At 37.1% G+C, this 18,645-nt stretch overlaps 1 protein-coding gene across 1 annotated transcript in view; it reads left to right on the top strand.

Annotated features, from left to right (window-relative positions):
* Nucleotides 1-17,402: 17,402 nt before the first annotated feature.
* MYLK4 (myosin light chain kinase family member 4) overlaps nucleotides 17,403-18,645 on the top strand; it is a 78,802-nt gene continuing 77,559 nt past the window's right edge. The window contains exon 1 of the mRNA XM_032340949.1: nucleotides 17,403-17,619. Coding sequence (XP_032196840.1) covers nucleotides 17,603-17,619 — 17 coding nt within the window. The 5' untranslated portion in view covers nucleotides 17,403-17,602. The remainder of the gene's footprint in view (nucleotides 17,620-18,645) is intronic.

The following is an 18,645-nucleotide window of genomic DNA, read 5'->3' as shown; positions in this document are numbered from 1 at the left end:
TTTAAAGTAAGGTAGAAAAAAGAAAATGTTATTGAGAAAAATCATATGGAAGAGGAAATCCATTTACAGCACAGCACTGTTTTTATTTTTATTTTTTAGCAATCTTAAATATTTTATTTTTAAGTTTTTATTTAAATTCCAGTTAGTTAACATACAGTATGATATTAGTTTCAAGTGTACAATATAGTGATTCAACACTTCCATATGCCATCCGGCGCTCCTCCGGAAAAGTACCCTGCTTAATCCCCATCACCTATTTAACACTTCGCCCCACCTGCCTCCCCTCTGGTAACCACCAGTTTGTTCAGTTAAGAGGCTGTTTTTGGCTTGCTTTTCTCTCTGTTTTTTTTCCCCTTCGTTTTTTTTTTTGTTGTTTCTTAAATTCCACATATCAGTATTGTTTGTTTGTTTTAGATTTTATTTATTATTTATGTGAGAGAGAGAATGAAAGAGAGAGAGAGAGCGTGAGAGGGGAGAAGGTCAGAGGGAGAAGCAGACTCCCTGCTGAGCAGGGAGCCTGATGTGGGACTCCATCCTGAGACTCCAGGATCATGACCTGAGCTGAAGGCAGTCTCTTAGCCAATTGAGCCAACCAGGTGCCCAGTACTGTTTTGTTTTTTAAGATTTTATTTATTTGATAGAGAGGTCACAACGAGGTAGTGAGGCAGGCAGAGAGAGGCGGGGAAGCAGGCTCCCCTGATCAGAGAGCCTGATGTGGGGGCTCAATCCCAGGACCCTAAGATTATGACCTGAGGCCAAAGGAAGAGGCTTAACCCACTGAGCCAACGAGGTACTCCAACCCAGGACTGTATTTATCGATAAAAATTCATATGTAAATGGACTTACCCAGTTCAAATTGGTGTTGTTTAAGGGTCAATTTTAATCCTTATGCAAAAGTGGTATATTTTGGTGTGGTAAATTCTGGTACTCTTCAGGTTCTAGGACTGTCCTTAAAACAGGCTGTGAAGGAAAATGTTACTAAACATGGGAATGTAATGTACTATATTAATTTAAACTATTATAGAAGTAGAAGGACATATGATCACCCCAACACAAATGAATTATTTTTAAATAATTACAACAAATCAGACAATGGCAAAGTTTCTTGAATGTCTATTCTTTTGGTAAATATAAGACTTAAAATATATTTATTTTTAGAAATAATACATGTTATTATGGAAAATCTACTCAGATCAGCATAGTTTATATTTTAGCAGCTTCTTCAAGTTTTTCAAAATGCATTTTGGGATTACACTGTATATTTACATATAAATGTAATTCTATAGCTGTCTTCATTGTTACCTAATATGTATATATATATATGAGTAAATCAAAAGTATTTATTGTAATGGGAAAGTATTTACATAATATGGAGTAAAAATTAGAATACAAAACTATACAATATTTTCTTTTCAATACATGTGCTTTGCTCATATATATAATATGTAAGAAATAATAAGAAAAAGGGAAAAATATAAAAAGAAAGAAAAATCTTCACATATGTATGTATACGGCATCCATAGTCATATTCATGAATAAAGTTGAGGTATTTGGATATACTGTGAGGCGTTTGACATAGACTTCAGGAATCTGGATTTGAGTTGGCCACAGTGTGACCTTGGGCAAGACACTCAACTTCTCACACTCACTTTCCCAAACTTAAAAGAGGAACAACAGTGCCTACCTCCATGAGGCACTACCTGATCTGCTGTGAGAAGCCAATGACCTTATAAATGTAACGTGTGTAGCATAGTGCCCGACCCAACAATGCCTTTATTTTATTTCTGAACCCTACCTCGTTCTGCCTGAAGTTTGAAGTTTTCTCCACTAGATGGTGATGGTAGAAAAATAAACTGAATCTACCATACTGATTTTTCTAACCAAATTTAATCTTTCTTTTAAAAATCAGCTAAATACAAATAAATTTAAACCATATGATAAGGTTGCAGGAAATGAGACTATTGTAAAGCAGTAAAATCCAGGCTTAAATTTTCTCTTTAAATAACCCACTGATTGTTTTCAACTGGCCCTGCAGTTTACTCTTAGCCGCCTAACTATCTTCTTTGTCCTCCTTCCCCAGAGTCAGTTTGGGAATGATGTACTCGGTGAGTAACTCAAATAAGCCCTGTGGTCAAGTATTATTGAACCTCCAGATATCATCTTGCTGCCTCATATTTATACCCCAGTTATGTTGGACATTTTGAGTCCATTTAATCCCTGACATCTTTAGTCACCATCTTAGAAGTGAGCCCTATGATTATCTGTTCTCCTTTTGGCTTTGTGATTCCTCTCCCTAACCTAACCTCTTGTTCCTTTCTTTCCTGATGTTCCCCTGTATCTTCTGGAATCTATGCCACATTTTTTATTCAGTTTATTCTAATAGGTTGTGTACATTTTCTTGATATTATAATAATGTCTTCTGAGTGTTCTATTTTCTTATTGGTTTTATTGGTATAAAAGAAATTCATTGACTTTTTATTAATTTATTTCTTATTTGGCTTTTTTAGAACTCTTTTATTGGTTTTAAATGATTTTCTATTGATATACTATAAAAATAATGTATCTGAACTTTGTCCCTGGTTCCTGACTCAGAGCTTCAGAAACCATTGGACTCTCCGAGTGACAGTAGAGTATTATGCCAATCAGGTTGCCTCTGATAGGTTCTTAACATAGCCTCAAAAAGGTGGTTGGTCACCAGAAAGACCACCCACACAATTAGAACTTCATACCAACCTGGGGGTGAGAGGGACATTAAAGATTGAGTTTAATCACTTGGCTAGTGATCTAATTAAGCATGCCTACATAATGAAACTCCAGTGAAAACTTTGGATACCAAGGCCCAGTTGAGCTTCTTTATGCTTGGTTGGTGAGCATACTGATGGGCAGAGAAAGGAATGAGCCTTGTCTCCAAGGAGAGGGCATGGAAGCTCTGCATCTGGTACCCTCCCAGACATCGCATTCTGTGTATTCCTTGCTAAAAAAATTGTAATTGTATGTAGAGTGCTTTCAGTGAATTCTGTGATTTGTTCTAGTGAATTATCCAAAAATGAGAGGGTCATGAGAACCCCTCACGAGTGCAGCTGGCCCCTCAGACTTGAGGATGGTGTGGGGGCAGTCTTGTGGAGGACTTTTCCCTTAGCCTGTGGTGTCTGATACTAATCCTGGTTAGTTGGTGTCAGAATTGAATTAATTACAGGACACCGAGCAGGCAGTGTCAAAGAATTGTTGTCAGAACTCTTGCCTTTTCCTTTTCAGTGCATTTATCTATTATTTTGTTTTCTTTTTGAATTGTGTTAACCTGTACTAGGTATTATTAAATTGTTGGAGAGAGCAGGTCTCTTAATATTCTAAAGTGAAATTTGAAGTGGTGTAGATAAAATTTTAATTCAATCCCTGATTAAAAAAAAACATTTTTAGTATAATAGTAAAATAGGAGAAAGATGTCTTCTTAAGGTAATTATTTTTTTTGGCCACAAACTAGCAGCCATTGTTATATTTCATGGCAATACCACTAAAGATAATCATTATATTTTCACACATATGCATCTTACTTTCTTGCCCTAGAGTTTCCTTCTAGTCCTTTGCTATGTCTGGATTACTATTTACTCTTCAGTTTAGGTAAGTCCTGCTTACCTGCCTCTAGGCTGCTTTGGCACCCTTTCCCATATGCTCTGGTGCCTTTTGACACCTTGTCTATTCTTGATCATGGATATCTTCATAGGATTATACCTGTCCATTTACAGGTCTATTTGCACTCCTGCCTCCACTTCCATCATAGGATAGAGTTTGTCACCTTGCTTGCGCAGGGCCAGACCACAGGCCTGCCATGTAGTGGACACTAGGAATGTACTTGAATGGAATCCATGAAGAAAAGCAATCAAGCAGACTTCAAGTACAGACTTAACACTTTTCTCCTAAGGTTCACATCTGGAGCATTCTATTTCTTCGTAAAAGTCATCTGACTGGGTTTTCATTTATGGAAAGGCTTGGTAAAGACTTACTGCTGACACAGAGGTATTTAGACAACATTCCATAAAGAAAAAAAGATATCTTTTTTTTCCCCCATCAGGTGAGAGTAAGGTGGTCATCTAGGACAATGGAGAATTGACCCTGGGAAGTCAGACTGAGTTGCTTTGGGGAGACATGGATTTTAACTGAAGGTGGCAGAAGATGTAGAGGGCTTACCATGACATCTGTTTCTTTCTTGCCAATCAAACTGCATTTGAAAACTCATGTTGAGAGGGCTGAAGACCAGAAGATGAACAAACTGTGAGAAACTGGATGTTCTGGGTGTAAATGGTGCTGCTTTGGGAGCTAGAAGACCCAGCAGCACTGAGTTGGAGAGGAGGCCATATTCTCTCGCTCTGCTCTGGCTCCTGAGCACTTGTGGACAGCACCTGTGGAGAGCAGCCCCGGAACAGAGGTTGATGTTTGCACCGTGGACACCATGAGCTGCAACAGTCAGACTTCTTCGAGGAGGCTCTTGAGCATTGACCTTCACTTTGTATAGAGCCCTGCAGACATGACATGATGACTGCAGCCCACAGAATAGTTGGTAATACAAATGAAGCAGCTCTTTGAGGAATTTCCAGAAATAAGTTAGGGATACATTGGGAGCTGCTAGGTGACTGGTTGTTAGAGTGAGGCATTGCGAAGGAGAATCTTAGACACCTTTTTAAAAAAGGCATTTAAAATTAATGTGAAGGTCACAAATGATCTTGTCAAAAACCGAATAAACAAAAGAGAAAAATGAACTTTGGCTTCTACCTTACACCACAGGCAAGAATTAATTCAAGATGGATCACAGACCTTGATGTAAAAGCTAAAAGTATAAAGTTTCTACAATAAAATGTAGAAGAGTATCTTCATGACTTTGGGGCAATGGTTTTTTGGGAAAACACAAACAGCATTAGTTATTAAAAATATAGGTATATATAAATTGGACTTCATCAGAATTTAAAAATACCTGCTCTTCAAAAGATATCTTTAGGAAAATAAAAACACACACAATAGACTGAGAGAAAATATTTCAATACCTTTGTCTACATTGGACTTACATCCAGAATATATAAAGAATAATTGCAATTCAGTAATAAAGCAGAATGGGGAAAAGGTATAAAATATTATTTCATGAAGGAGATACACGAATAGCCAAAAACCACAGGAAACATGTACAGGGAGATGCAGATTAAAAGTACAATGAGGGGTACCTGAGTTCACTCAGTTAAGCATCTGCCTTTGGGTCAGGTCATGATTTCAGGGTCGTGGTATTAAGCTCCATGTCAGGCTCCCTGCTCTGTGGGGAGTCTGCTTTTCCCTCTCCCCCATTCCCCCAACTTGTTCTCTCTCTCTCTTCAATAAATAAAATCTTAAAAAGAAAAACAATGAAATTCCACTACATTCCTGCTAGAATGACTGGAAAGAAAAAAATGACTGACAATATTAAACATTGGAAGATAAGAAACAGTTGGTGCTCTAACTCATTGCTCATACACCAAATTGGTATAACCATTTTGGAAAATCATTTAGCAATTTTCTTAAAAAGTGAAACATACCCTTGCTGCATAACCCAGTGATTCTATTCCTAAGGAAGTTATCCAAGAGAAATGAAAACATGTCTACAACATCCAACACAACATCACTTGTATGCAAATGGTTATAGTAGATTTATTCATAATAACCCCAAACTGGAAACATTCCGAAAGCCCATCAACAGATGAATGGAAAAACAAATTTTGGATTGGTCATACAATGCAATTCTACTCAGTAAAAAATAAACTGCCAATATATACTGCAAGATAAATAAATCTCAGAAGCATTATGTTGAATGAAAGAAACCAGACACAAAAGAGTCTATTTTGTATGATTCTAATTATGTGACATTCTAGATTAGGCAGAACTAATCTCTAGTGTAAAAACTCGTGTCAGTGGCTATCTGGGGCAGAAGGGTGGGCATTATTGATGGTGACAGAGTATTAGGGATTTGGCGAGGTAGCGATAGCAATATGGTGTGTATTGATTGAGGAAATGGTTACATAGTTATATATATTTATAAAAATATCAAACTGAAAAAAACCCCACATCAAACTCTACCCTTAAAATGAGTGCAGTTTATTATCTGCACTCATTTTTTATCTAAACAATATTGATTTTTAAAGATACAGTGAGGTCCTATTTCATACCCAAGCAAATGATTTAAAATAAAAATGACTAGCAATACCAAATGTCAGTGAGGATGTAGAGCGACAGGAACTTCCATACATTGCTAGTATGTTGCTGGTGGAAGTATAAATGGTGCAAACACTTTGAAAAACTTTTTGTAAAATTAAACGTGCATCTACCCTATGACCTAGCACTTGTACTCCTAAGTGTTTACGCAAGAGAGATGAAAACATGTCTACAAAAATTTTGTTGAATAATGTTTATAGAAGCTTTATTCTTAACAGCAAAAACCCCCAAACCAAACCAAAACAAGAAAACACCTGGAAACAATGTAAATCAGTAGGTGAAGGGATCAACTGTGGTCTATTCCCACAGTGAAATACTGCCTTGCAATATAACAGGATGAATTGTGTATGTATGCAACAACATGAAAGATTTACACAAATATTAAGTGGAAGAAGACAAACACAAAATAGCATAGATTATGATTTTTTTAAAAAGATTTTATTTATTTATTTGACAGACAGAGATCACTGGTAGGCAGAGAGGCAGGCAGAAAGAGAGAGAGAGGAGGAAGCAGGCTCCCTGCTGAGCAGAGAGCCCAATGTGGGGCTCGATCCCAGGATCCTGGGATCATGACCTGAGCCGAAGGCAGAGGCCTTAACCCACTGAGCCACCCAGGCGCCCCAGATTATTATTTTTTAATAGGAAGTTCAAGAAAAGGTAAGAGCAGGAGAAATATATTGTTTGAAATTAGAAGGATGGGGGCACCTGGTGGCTTAGTAAGTTAAGCATCTGAGTCTTGATTTTGGCTCAAGTCATGATCTTTGAGTTGTGAGATCAAGCCCTGCATCAGCTCCACACTCAGCAGGGAATCTGCTTGGGATTCTCTCTCCCTCTCCCTCTGCCTCCCAACCCCTTAAAATAAATAAATAAATCTTAAAAAAAAAAAAAAGGAAATAGAAGATGGTTGTCTCTGGGTTAATTGATTGAAAGGGGGCATAATGGAAATGTTCTATATCCTGATTGGTTTCTTGGTTTTTGGGTATACACATCTCTCAAAACCCACAGTATAGTATTTTAGACTTCCACATTTCACCATAAGCAAATTTTATCTTGATTAAAAAAAATGAATGTGAGGGGCTTTCATTTTTTTTAAATTAATTTATTTATTTTCAGCAGAACAGTATTCATTATTTTTTCACCACACCCAGTGCTCCATGCAAGGGGCTTTCATTTTTAATAATGGCAGCTGGGAAATTCAGTTGGAAACAACTGAAGATGCTGGTAAAATATTTTAAAAATATTTAAAGTATCAAAGGCCTGATAAAATAAACAAAACTTCAAGGGAAGTCCAAATCCAGAAACAAGAGGGACCTGCACAGGAAAGTTCTTACCCTGCGGGATTCAGCAATTCTGTCAGATGTGGGCTTGGGTTTTGGTGGCCTTATGGGATGAGGAGGACAGTAGTCCAGCTTGGGGTCTACCCAGGTCGAGGGGTCTACTATACCTTCCTGTGCTAAGCTGGTACACCCAAAGGGCAATACCCTGATGGTAAGAGTGAGCTGGAAGTAAACCCAAAGCCACAACTGCTCCTGTGAGATCATGGGAAAGGTTGCTTTGGCACTGAGCGATATGTTAAGAGTGCCTATCTTTGATCAGTGTGGCTACAGGCTCAGCTCTGCGTGATTTTGTAGTCTGGCCTTGCAGTTTCCTGAATTGAGCCTCAAGACAAAAATTTGTTAGGTCCTGAATTTCTGAGAAGTGCTCCCAGTATTTGGCAGAGGGACAGGAAGACCCTCTATACAGAAAGAAACACATTTTGGATAACCCATTAGTCAAGAATTCAGAATGGAAATAAGAACATATTTTGAGGGGCATCTGTGTGACTCAGTTGATTAAGTGGCTGCCTTCAACTCAGGTCGTGATCCCAGGATCCTGAGATCCAGCCTGCTGGGCGGGGAGCCTGCTTCTCCTCCCTCTGCCTGCCGCTCTGCCTACTTGTGATCTCTCTCTAACTCTCTGTCAAATAAATAAATAAAATCTTAAAAGCAGAACATGTTTTAAGTTCAATGATACAAAAATACTACATTTCAAAACCCGAGAGATGTACTTAAAACAATAGAGATAAATTTAAAATTGTAACATTAATGCATGTGTTATAACAGAAAGAAGGCTGAAAACCCCATAAGGACTTTTTGAAAAGGAAAAACTATAGGCTAATCTTACTCAAGAAATATAGATGGAGAAATGTCAAAAACAAAATATTAACACATCTCATTAAGTAATATGTGAAAGATAGTAGGGAATAACAAGTTGAGTTTTTCTAGAAACTCAAGGTTGATTTTACACTAAAAGATTCAATAACGTAATTAACCACATTAATGGATCTATATTGGTGTATACATTGAAAATATACATCATGCATGCGCAACAATTTCATACAAGTCCCAAGCTGAAAAGAGCCAAAAGATTCATCAATAGTAGGGTACAAGCATAAATTTTATAATATTTATAGAACGAAATATTGCATGATAATGAAAAATGACAGAGACAACTATGCCCAATAATATGATGAATCAAAGACAGATTTAACAGAAAAACAAGATAAAAAATAATGCAAATAGTATGAATACATCTACACACACACAAATCCAAAGCTGGCAAAACAAAACTGTATATTGGGACACCTGTGTGGCTCAGTGGGTAGAGCCTCTGCCTTTGGCTCAGGTCATGATCTCGGGGTCCTGGGACTGATCCCTGCACCGGGCTCTCTGCTCAGTGGGGAGCCTGCTTCCCCCCACCCCCCGCCTGCTGCTCTGCCTACTTGTGATTTCTTTCTCTCTGTCAAATAGATGGATAAAATCTTAAACAAACAAAAAACCCCCTGTATATCTAGTGTGCACATATAAGTGGTAAAACTACAAAGAAAATCAAAGAAATTGTTATAAGATTTCAAATTAGTGGTTAATTTAAGGGGGAGGACAAGGGAATGGGATTTTGGGGTGCTGGCAGTATTCTAGTAGCTTTATGGGTGTTTCTAATTATTTCTTAGCTGTACATACAGTTGTATGTCCTTTCTAAATATGTATATTCCAATGAAAGAAAAATACATTTTGAGTTAGCATGACTGCATTTTGCAGCCATAGACTGGTGAGGCCCTGATGTACAGTAACAGTAAGTGATCTTGCACTGTCGTTAAGAAAATTGAGGTACTTAGGAGTATTTTTCCTTCTTAGAATTTGGGCTTTATGTTTTTCAATTGATACCTTTTATTTTTTATAAAAATACTACCAATGTATATATTGGTAATATTATATTACCAATGAAAATAACCATGTAGGCTGACATTTATCAAGTCCCTCTGATGCATTAGCCATTCTTATCTCCTTTCTTATATTTAAATGACCATATAAGGTAAATGTTGTCTTCATTTAAGAGATGAAAAAAGCCTAGGCTCAGGAAAATGGAGCAACTTTGCTGACCTCAGACAACAAGCAATCCTCAAATGCATGCCTAAATGTTTCCAAAGCCCATGCTTTATCCACTAGGCTAGTCTCCTTAGTATGGCATTTATGATTTTAATGGCATTTTTTCAGATTAAGAGGAAAATACATGTTTATTTTAGAAAAACTGATAATTCTTGAAAAGAACAAACCATAATTTCCATCTCTACTCTAGAGTTACCCATTGTTAATATTTGGTGTAGCAACCTTATCCATTTTCCTAACAGTGTATCTATCTGATTACCATTCATCTATATATTTACTGTGTATCTTTTTTTAGTCAAATTTGGAATCTTATTGCATACACTATTCTATAACCTGTCCCTTTCCTCCTAACTACCACAGCCATCTTTTCTCATGTTGTTAAACATTCTTTTACATGGGACTTAATGGAAGCCTAATTTTCTTTTTTCTAGAAGTACCATATCCATTCAACCATCTTGAACTTAGGTTCTCTTACAGGGTTTTAAATATAATAAATAATGTCATTGTGGATGACTTCAAATATAATATTTTGTGTGTAACTCTACTTGGGGAGAGGCAAAATTTTTAGGAATGCACTTGAGAGTCAAAAGGTATGTCTGAATTGCCTTTCATAAAGATTAGAACAATTTACATTCCAACGAGAAGTATATGAGAGTGTCCCTTGCCCTATGCCCACCCAAGCTTCATTTACACTGAGAGTATTTCCGTATAAGGCCACTCTACCAGCTCCTATGGTCCTTTCTGTGTAATGCCTTTTTGCCAGTTCCTATGGTCCTTCTGTAAACCCCCCAAAAATCAATGCTTTCAAGTATATAGCATAAAACCTAAGAACATACTGTGATTACATAAAGCCAGATGTATCATCTACGTAAAAATACCACTTTTACCTTTATCAGGGAATAACACATTTCTTAAAGTAGGTAAAGTATTCACCCATCTCCTCATCAGCCACTAATACCCTCTCTACTGCAGTGTTTTTCCCCTTGGAAAATTTCTCCCCTGAACCTTACCCTCTTGGGAAGAGCAGGCCAACATTTGGTCAGAAGAGCGTGACTTGGGCTTTGCACTTCTGTAATTTCATGCCTTGTTACTATCATAAGCTTCTTCTAGCTCCTGAAATTCACTTCTAATTTAGAAGGCAGAAAAGCATTCCCAAGAATGTAAACGTAAATATACCCTTCCTCCAATTCCCAAAACTAAGGAAAAGATGATTTACGCTGTAGAATGGAATTTTTAAAAATTTGGTAGTGAACACTTTTAGACTTTGCTCCCTTGGTTGAAGTAGGTAGTCACAGAGAAGCACGGATTTTACCGTATAGCAAGCATTTTATTATGTTTTTTATTTTTTATTTTTTTATTTTTTTATTTTTTTAAAGATTTTATTTATTTATCAGAGAGAGACGGGGGAGAGAGCGAGCACAGGCAGACAGAATGGCAGGCAGAGGCAGAGGGAGAAGCAGGCTCCCTGCCGAGCAAGGAGCCTGATGTGGGACTTGATCCCAGGACGCTGGGATCATGACCTGAGCCGAAGGCAGCTGCTTAACCAACTGAGCCACCCAGGCGTCCCTGTTTTTTATTTTTATGGGAGGGAGATATGTATAAAGCATGGGGGAAGGAGAAGAAAGAATCCTATGGTGTTAGGTTAGAATTAGAAATTTACAAGTATGAACTCATGATTTAAAAAAAAAAAAAAAAACTATATTTCTTAGTTTTGTCCATGAAGGAGCTAGAAGCAATGACACACTAGTAACAAAGAACACTCCTATTACCCTTGTCTTAATTTTTAAATACCATTCTTCTCTAAAAGGAACCAGGGCTCCTTTGAGAAATGGCAGATTCTAGAAATAGAGCTGGAAAGGTACAATGTGAGCTATGAACATCTTGTTATGCCATAAAAGTAAGGAAGTACTCAATAAATAATGGCGGTATGTCAAAAGTGCACAGGAGCATGCTCAAAAGTGCTCCCATGGATCAAATCTAGAAGAAATTGAGCATCAAAATGAATAATATAGGGAATGCATATTCATTTTTAAAAATCCACCAGTTCGTGGTGATACTAAAAAGCAAAGGAGGCCAGGATGTCCCCGTGCTGGCCTCCTTTCTTTTACAGATGAATACCCGTTAATAAATGGAGAAGAAATGATACAATTAGAAAATCATCGCTTTGAGTGCTGTGAAATGTGTAAGCCTGTTGATCCACAGATCTGTACCCCTGGGGCAAATAATACATTATGTTAATAAAAAAAATAAATACAAAAGGAGAGAAAAAAAAAGAAAATCACCGCTTAAGAATGGCTCTGGTAATAATTGATTCAGGCAAGAATAGATACTAAAATCATAGGGTGATAGATTGTTGGGGAAGGGGATATCCATAAATTCACAGAGCTGCTTATTAATTCCAAAAAGTAAAAGGATAACTTTACATTGGAAAACTTAATCAGATCATCAAATTTCACATGACTGATCATACTACAAGCTACACCATGTACCACCTCTTGTGACATTTGGAAAGACACAATATCAGTTACATGGTTTTCATACCCAATGGTTTGCTCAGTTCTAAACATGAAGAAACAAGGAGACAATTCAAATTGAGAGATATTTTGTGAAAATATAGGTCTGGAGTCTCCAACACTATCAATGTCATGAAGATGACTGGGTTATTGTTCCCCAAATATGTAAAAGTAGACTAAAAAGACATGCCAACTAAGTGTGCTGTGTGATTTGTGTTTGGATCCTGTTAGGTGGGAAAGTTATCTTTATTCTCAGGAGATATAAACTAATGTATTTAGGGATAAAGTTTCATGAGGTCTGTGACTTACTCTCAGAGAAGACAGCAAATATAGGAAACGTTAACGTTTGGTGAATCTATGTAAAGGGTATATGCATAGTCATTGTTCTATCCAAGTAAATTCTCTGTAGGTTTTAAGTTTAAGAAATAAATCAGAGGACGGATGCCTGCGTGGTTCAGGTGGTTGAGAGCGGGACTTTTGGTTTCATCTCTCAGGTCAGGATCTCAGGGTCTTGAGATCAAGCCCCATGTGACCTCTGCATTCAGCGGGGAGTCAGCTTGGGAATCTCTCCCTCTACCCTTTCCTGGCGCCTGCCTACATGTGCTCCCTCTATATATAAAACAAATTAAAAAATCTTTAAAAAAAGAAAAAAGTCAGAGGAAAGGAAAAATATTTAACAAAAATTATATGAAAGTCATATGAGCTTTGGAAATTTATTTATGTACAATATTTATACAATGTTCTGTCTTCCAACTAAATATTACATGTATTGTTTAAGCCATAGTATATTTACTCAGTGACATGTATTTACATTTTATAAGAAAGTAAAAAAGGATATAACTAGTCAAACAAATTGTTCAACCATTATAGAAGTAATGAACTAGAACATTATTTAATTTTTCTGAAGATTAATTTTTAAATGGTCCCATCTATATTTTTATCTGCTTTTTTTTAAACCCTCCTGTTTTTATTTTCATTTTTTAATTACACAGAATTTAGCTACTTACAAAAAGTCACTTGGGAATAATAAGGGTCTAATGTAAATACAACTGTACTTTCTGCAGAATCATTATCCTTGCTCTGAGAAGAAATGTCTCTGTCTCTGAGAAGAAAATGAGATAGAATTTAGTTTTAAGTTGCCACTAATTTTTCTATTAGTTACAAATCATGCACTATGTAGTGTTCATACCAGAAGAAAACAGTGAGAGTCTTGACTTTCCCCCACTCACTGTTTTCTTCTCCTTTTCTTTGGCCCCAGATGACCCAACAAGTAACAGGTATAATTTATGTCTCCTTGGATCCCAGCCTTGGTCACCTGGAAAAGCTGTCCATAAATGTTCAGTAGAGCTTTGTTCCTTTGTTTTCTTTTAACAAGCTTACTCTTTGTCTATCATATTATTAGGTTTTCTTTTTTCTTAATTACATTATTGAAGTATAATTTACATATGAAATTCACTTACTCTAAGTATACAATTCAACAATGTTTTAGGAAACTGAATGAGTTGCACACTTATCACAAAAGAACAGTTTTTTTAAAAAAAATTTATTTATTTATTAGACAGAGATCACAACTAGGCAGAGAGGCAGGCAGAGAAAGAGAGAGGGAGGCAGGTTCCCTGCTGAGCAGGGAGCCTGATGCGGGGCTCGATCCCAGGACCCTGAGACCATGACCTGAGCAGAAGGCAGAGGTTTATTAACCCACTGAGCCACCCAGGTGCCCCACAGAACAGTTTTTTTTTTAACATTTCCACCACCTCAATAAGATTTTATTTACAGTTAATCCCTGTTCCTGCTCTCAGCCCCAGGAAACCACGAATCTACTTTTTGTGTCTGTGGATTTGCCTTTTATGGACATTTCAAACAAATGGAACTCTTTAATATGTGGTCTTTATTTCTGGCTTTTTTCACCTAGCACAATGTTTTTTTAATCCAAGTTGTAGCAGGGCTCAGTACTTCTTTCCTTTTTATTATTGAGCAGTATTCCATTTGAATGGACACATCACATTCTCTCTTTCTTTTTACCAAACCAATGATGGACATTTATGGTGTTGCCAATTTTTGGCTCTTGTGAATAACTCTGCCAAGAACATCCATGTGCCAAGCTCTGAGTGTTCATGTTTTCATTTCTCTTGGGTAAGATACCTAGAAAAAAAATTGTTAGGTCACACAGGAAATAACTTTTTAAGAAACTGCCAAGCTGTTTTCCAAAACCTGTACCATTTTACATTCCCATGAACATACATGATGAGGGTTCCAGTCACTCCACGTCCTCGCCATTTACTCTTGTCTGTCTTGTTAATTACAGCTCTTCAAGTGGGTGTAAGAGGCTATTTCATTGTGATTTAATTTACATCTTCCCTAATGACTGACTTTGAACAATTTTTCTTGTGCTTTGTAACCACTTGTTTATGTCTCTTCTTTGCTGAGATGTCCTTAAAATCTGTTGTCCCTTTTAAAAATTAGGTCGTTATTATATTGCTGATCTGTAAGAGTTGGTTATATTATTTAGGACACAAATCCTTTATTAAATGTATAACTTCATTGTATTTTCTCCAGGTCTGTAGCTTGTCTTTTCATTTTCCTATGCTGCCATTTGAAGAGCAAATTTTGAATTTCTGTGAAGAGCAATTTATAAGTTTTTGCTTTTATGGCTCATTTTAGCAGTGATTTTTGAAAGGAAGAAAATTCAATAGTTATGTGGATATCAGGGATGTCTTTGATTTGCATTTTGGTACTTGTGAAGATTGCTCCACTTTTGTGAATAAATGTTCGAGAGGTTTGCTCTTCTGGAAATATTCAGAATGCTGTGTCCAAAAAGAAATTATAAGCACTATTCAGCTTTGTTTGAATGCCAACCAGCACATGGTCCTTGGCCATCCATGCTTTTATGGCTTTTTTGACATTACAGTCTCTTGTTAATTAGTGAAAATGTCCCCTGAAATGAACTGCAATTCCCATGGCTTTGTGGAATGTGGTTTTTCTGAAGTTAGTACTTAAAAAAAAAAAAAAAGGATTTGTATCTTCATAATATCAGGGATATCCAGGAAAAGTATCACCGAGTCTATTTATGCCTCATTGTCAACTTTTCCAAGTATAGGAGCATCTTTAAGACATTCCAATTATTTTGGGGGTATGGACTTAGGATGCTGAGGCTATGTAGACAGATCATAATGGACATGCATATGTTATATAGTTTTTTGTTTTGTTTTGTTTTGTTTGGTGGTCAAGTATTGTACCAGGCTGCTTGTCCTCTGTGCTATCAGAAGCTGAAAATAATACGACATAGCAGGAACTGGACTGTCATCTAATTTTAGAAGACAAGTAGCACAGATTGTTTTAATTGAGTTTTCCTTTTTTATGATAGACATAATTTAAAAGCTTCTCTCTAGTTATTAATCAACAAATATCTATCAAATACATATTGTGCATAGAACTATCTACATATGATGACTTCCAAATTTATATCTCCAATCTGGACTTCTTCCCTGAAGTCGAGATTTCCATTTCACAACCTATTCAACTTAAATGTCCAATGGACCTGTCAAAAGCTGAGCTCCTGATCATCCACCCCCAAAATTGTCCCCCCCGCCATGCCCTTCTCCATCTTAGTTAATGTCTACTCTGACCTTCAAATGCTCAGGAAAAAAATGGAAAAGTCATCCTTGTCTATCATCTTCCTTTCCCACCCCAGATCCAATCCATCACGAATTCTGGTGGCTTTAAATGGAATGAAAATTCCTAGATGAGATTCTGACACAGAAAAGGGACATTGGGGAAAACCTCATTAACTCTGAATGAAACATGCAGTTTCATATCAGCATTGGTTCATTAATTGTGACAGGTGTCGGATGTTAACAATAGGGGAAATTGCGTATACAAGAGGGCATGTGGAATCTCTCCGTGCTATCTTTTCACTTTTCACCTTTTCTGTAGATCTCAAACTACCCTAAAATAAAACAACTTATTAAAAGAAAAAGCAAAGGAGCAGATCTTGCTGTTTTCTGGTTCATTGGAGCCTGTATCTGGTTTGCTGGACTGAGAGGATGGCAGATTTGATCCTATATGGATGGTCTGGATGGAAGTTATGGTCAAATCAGCAGAAGGCCATACACGTTGCCTTTGGGCAGGGGATTTGTCATTTTATCACTTTATCACTTTTTTTTCGCGATTTAACTATTGCAAAATTGGTAACTTCAAATTAGTTCACTCTTTTCGTAACAGTTTGTTAAATAATTTACCTTTAGCAAATACCTAGTTTTGTTTAGTTACTCCTCCTAAAGAACAAAGTTCTCTAATCCTAGAAAAACACCTAAAGTTTTCCTTTTTAAAGGTTTTGCTACAATTCCTTATATGCTACTCAAAATGGAAATGTATTTTTATATTATATGGAGCACAATGATCTGAGTTAAGAATAAGAAATTTTTTTCTTTTGGAAAAACAAGAGAACTCTAGAGGCTGGTGTTGGTGTGGGGAGTGCAGGGGTTAGCTAAGGCTCCAAAGAGGAAGATGATTTCTGGATCTTGAAGAATTGTATGATTGTCTGTATTATGAGCTCGGGTAGTTGAGGTTTTATGCCACTTAACTAAATCCAGAGATATGCTCCTGGATCATGTAGGTGGGATCATGTAGGTGGGCTGGATCATGCAGGTGGGTTGTTTGCCCTAGATTCCCTCTTCTTAACCTGTGACAGACAATAGGGGGTAAAGTCACAGTGTTCTTTGTAAGGAGAATTTATGAAAATTCATTCTTGTTTTTGCAACTCTGTGGATGCCTAAACAGTTGACCTTTCCTAGAGCTGGAAACAGTTGGAGATATGGCAAATCAATTTAAGCACTGAGAAAACCAAAACTTGCTGTGTTTTCAAAAGATGTCTCCTATTCCAGTTATGTATGTTCTTTGTGTCACATGGGCAAATAAAGGTGGCTGTAGGATTCTCACACCCAGAATCCTCTTGGCTGGGAATGAGCACTTAAATCATCATGAGTCTAAAAGGGGCATGAGAGCAGGGCATCTGATCGCCAAAGCAAATGGTCCTTGGTAATTCTGAGAGTATTGCCACACTGATGAGAAGAAAAGGTGAAGGTGATATTTCATCCACTGTTCCCAGTACATCCTCTCCTTACCTGACCTCTGAAATGGAGCCATTGGCCTTGAAAAGCCTGGTGTCTAAAATTAATGTTCTTCCCCTTCTGACTAAGAAGGCAACAGCTGAGCAACATGAGATCAAGGACCATATTAGTTTAAACAGGGGCTCAAAGTGGCATTTGAGAGAGAGGATACTTCCTTTCAGAGTAGACACTTGTCTTTTCAGAAGACTTACACCAACTGAGAGTAAAGACTTTTACCAGAGAATTGCGTAGTCATCTTGAACTCTGCAAAACTTCCTTTTGTCTGCCAGAAATTGTACTCTGCACTTGGAGTGGTCCAGACCCTAGGATGTCCTCCTATACATGGTAATTACTGTATTTTAAGTAATTGTTATAACCTCTTGCATCTCCTCTTTCCATATTGCCTTAAACAACAGGTTGTACCAAACTTCAGGTAGAGCTTAGCATTTATTATTTCTTTGCAAAATTATTATATCTTGGACCTGTTTTCTTTTTAATATGTTAGTTTTTATGTGGCTTCCTGATTCAACCTGAGTACCATCTACAGCTACTTATTGTATATAAGTCATAGTTTGCCTTAGAAATAGCCATGCATCTGCCTCCTTATTTTAATAATTTTTTTTTCAGGGCAATTTGAAGGAATGCTAGTATTGATCTATAATGTATTGTAGAGAACTCTGGTTGGTACTACTTACATTTCAGAGTGTTTGAAGTAAGGTCTTTGTGTCTAAGAAGAATTTCACAGAGCATTGGATTTTTAATAATTTGGAACTCAAGGTATATATGAATTTTACTATCTGAGTTCAGAGAATGAAATATGAAGTTTTGTGGAGATAATTGCAGGTGATTTTAAATTTGAGAAAAAGCTGGAAGTAATTTTCAGAAAACGGCCAGCAGGGGGCCTCAGCAGTCAGCGGTGAGAACCAGCTGCGAATTCCAACCAATCTCTCCCCAAACCCCCATACATCAAGTATGTGGACACATACTGTGTGTAGATCTCTAGTATCAGAGCGGTATTATGTGTATTAATTAATTTGTAATGAAATTATTTCAAGGAAAGCACAACGATTTGCATTCCTTGATACCTAGCAGTTAATGACAATGCGAAGAAAACTATCTAGGTATCTTATCTGTGTGAGAAGGCTGTAAGGAAACTTCATTTTTAAAATAAGCAGTTCTGGTGTAAACAGAGAAGAGCTCTGGAATTGAGACATCTGGTGGAGATCACTCCCCAGATGGACAAAAGTCCTCCAGGGAAAGGATGAGAGACCCCCTCACACAAGAAGAAGCCCTTCCCGCCGGAATGGGAGGAGGGAAATCTGCAATCCCAGTTAGCCCCAAAGAAATTTTATATTCTATATTTAAATTGGT

This window comes from Mustela erminea, chromosome 4, assembly GCF_009829155.1.
Source record: "Mustela erminea isolate mMusErm1 chromosome 4, mMusErm1.Pri, whole genome shotgun sequence".
Lineage (NCBI taxonomy): Eukaryota > Metazoa > Chordata > Mammalia > Carnivora > Mustelidae > Mustela > Mustela erminea.
The sequence above is the reverse complement of the archived record's forward strand: the minus strand, read 5'-3'. Positions and strand labels throughout refer to the sequence as shown.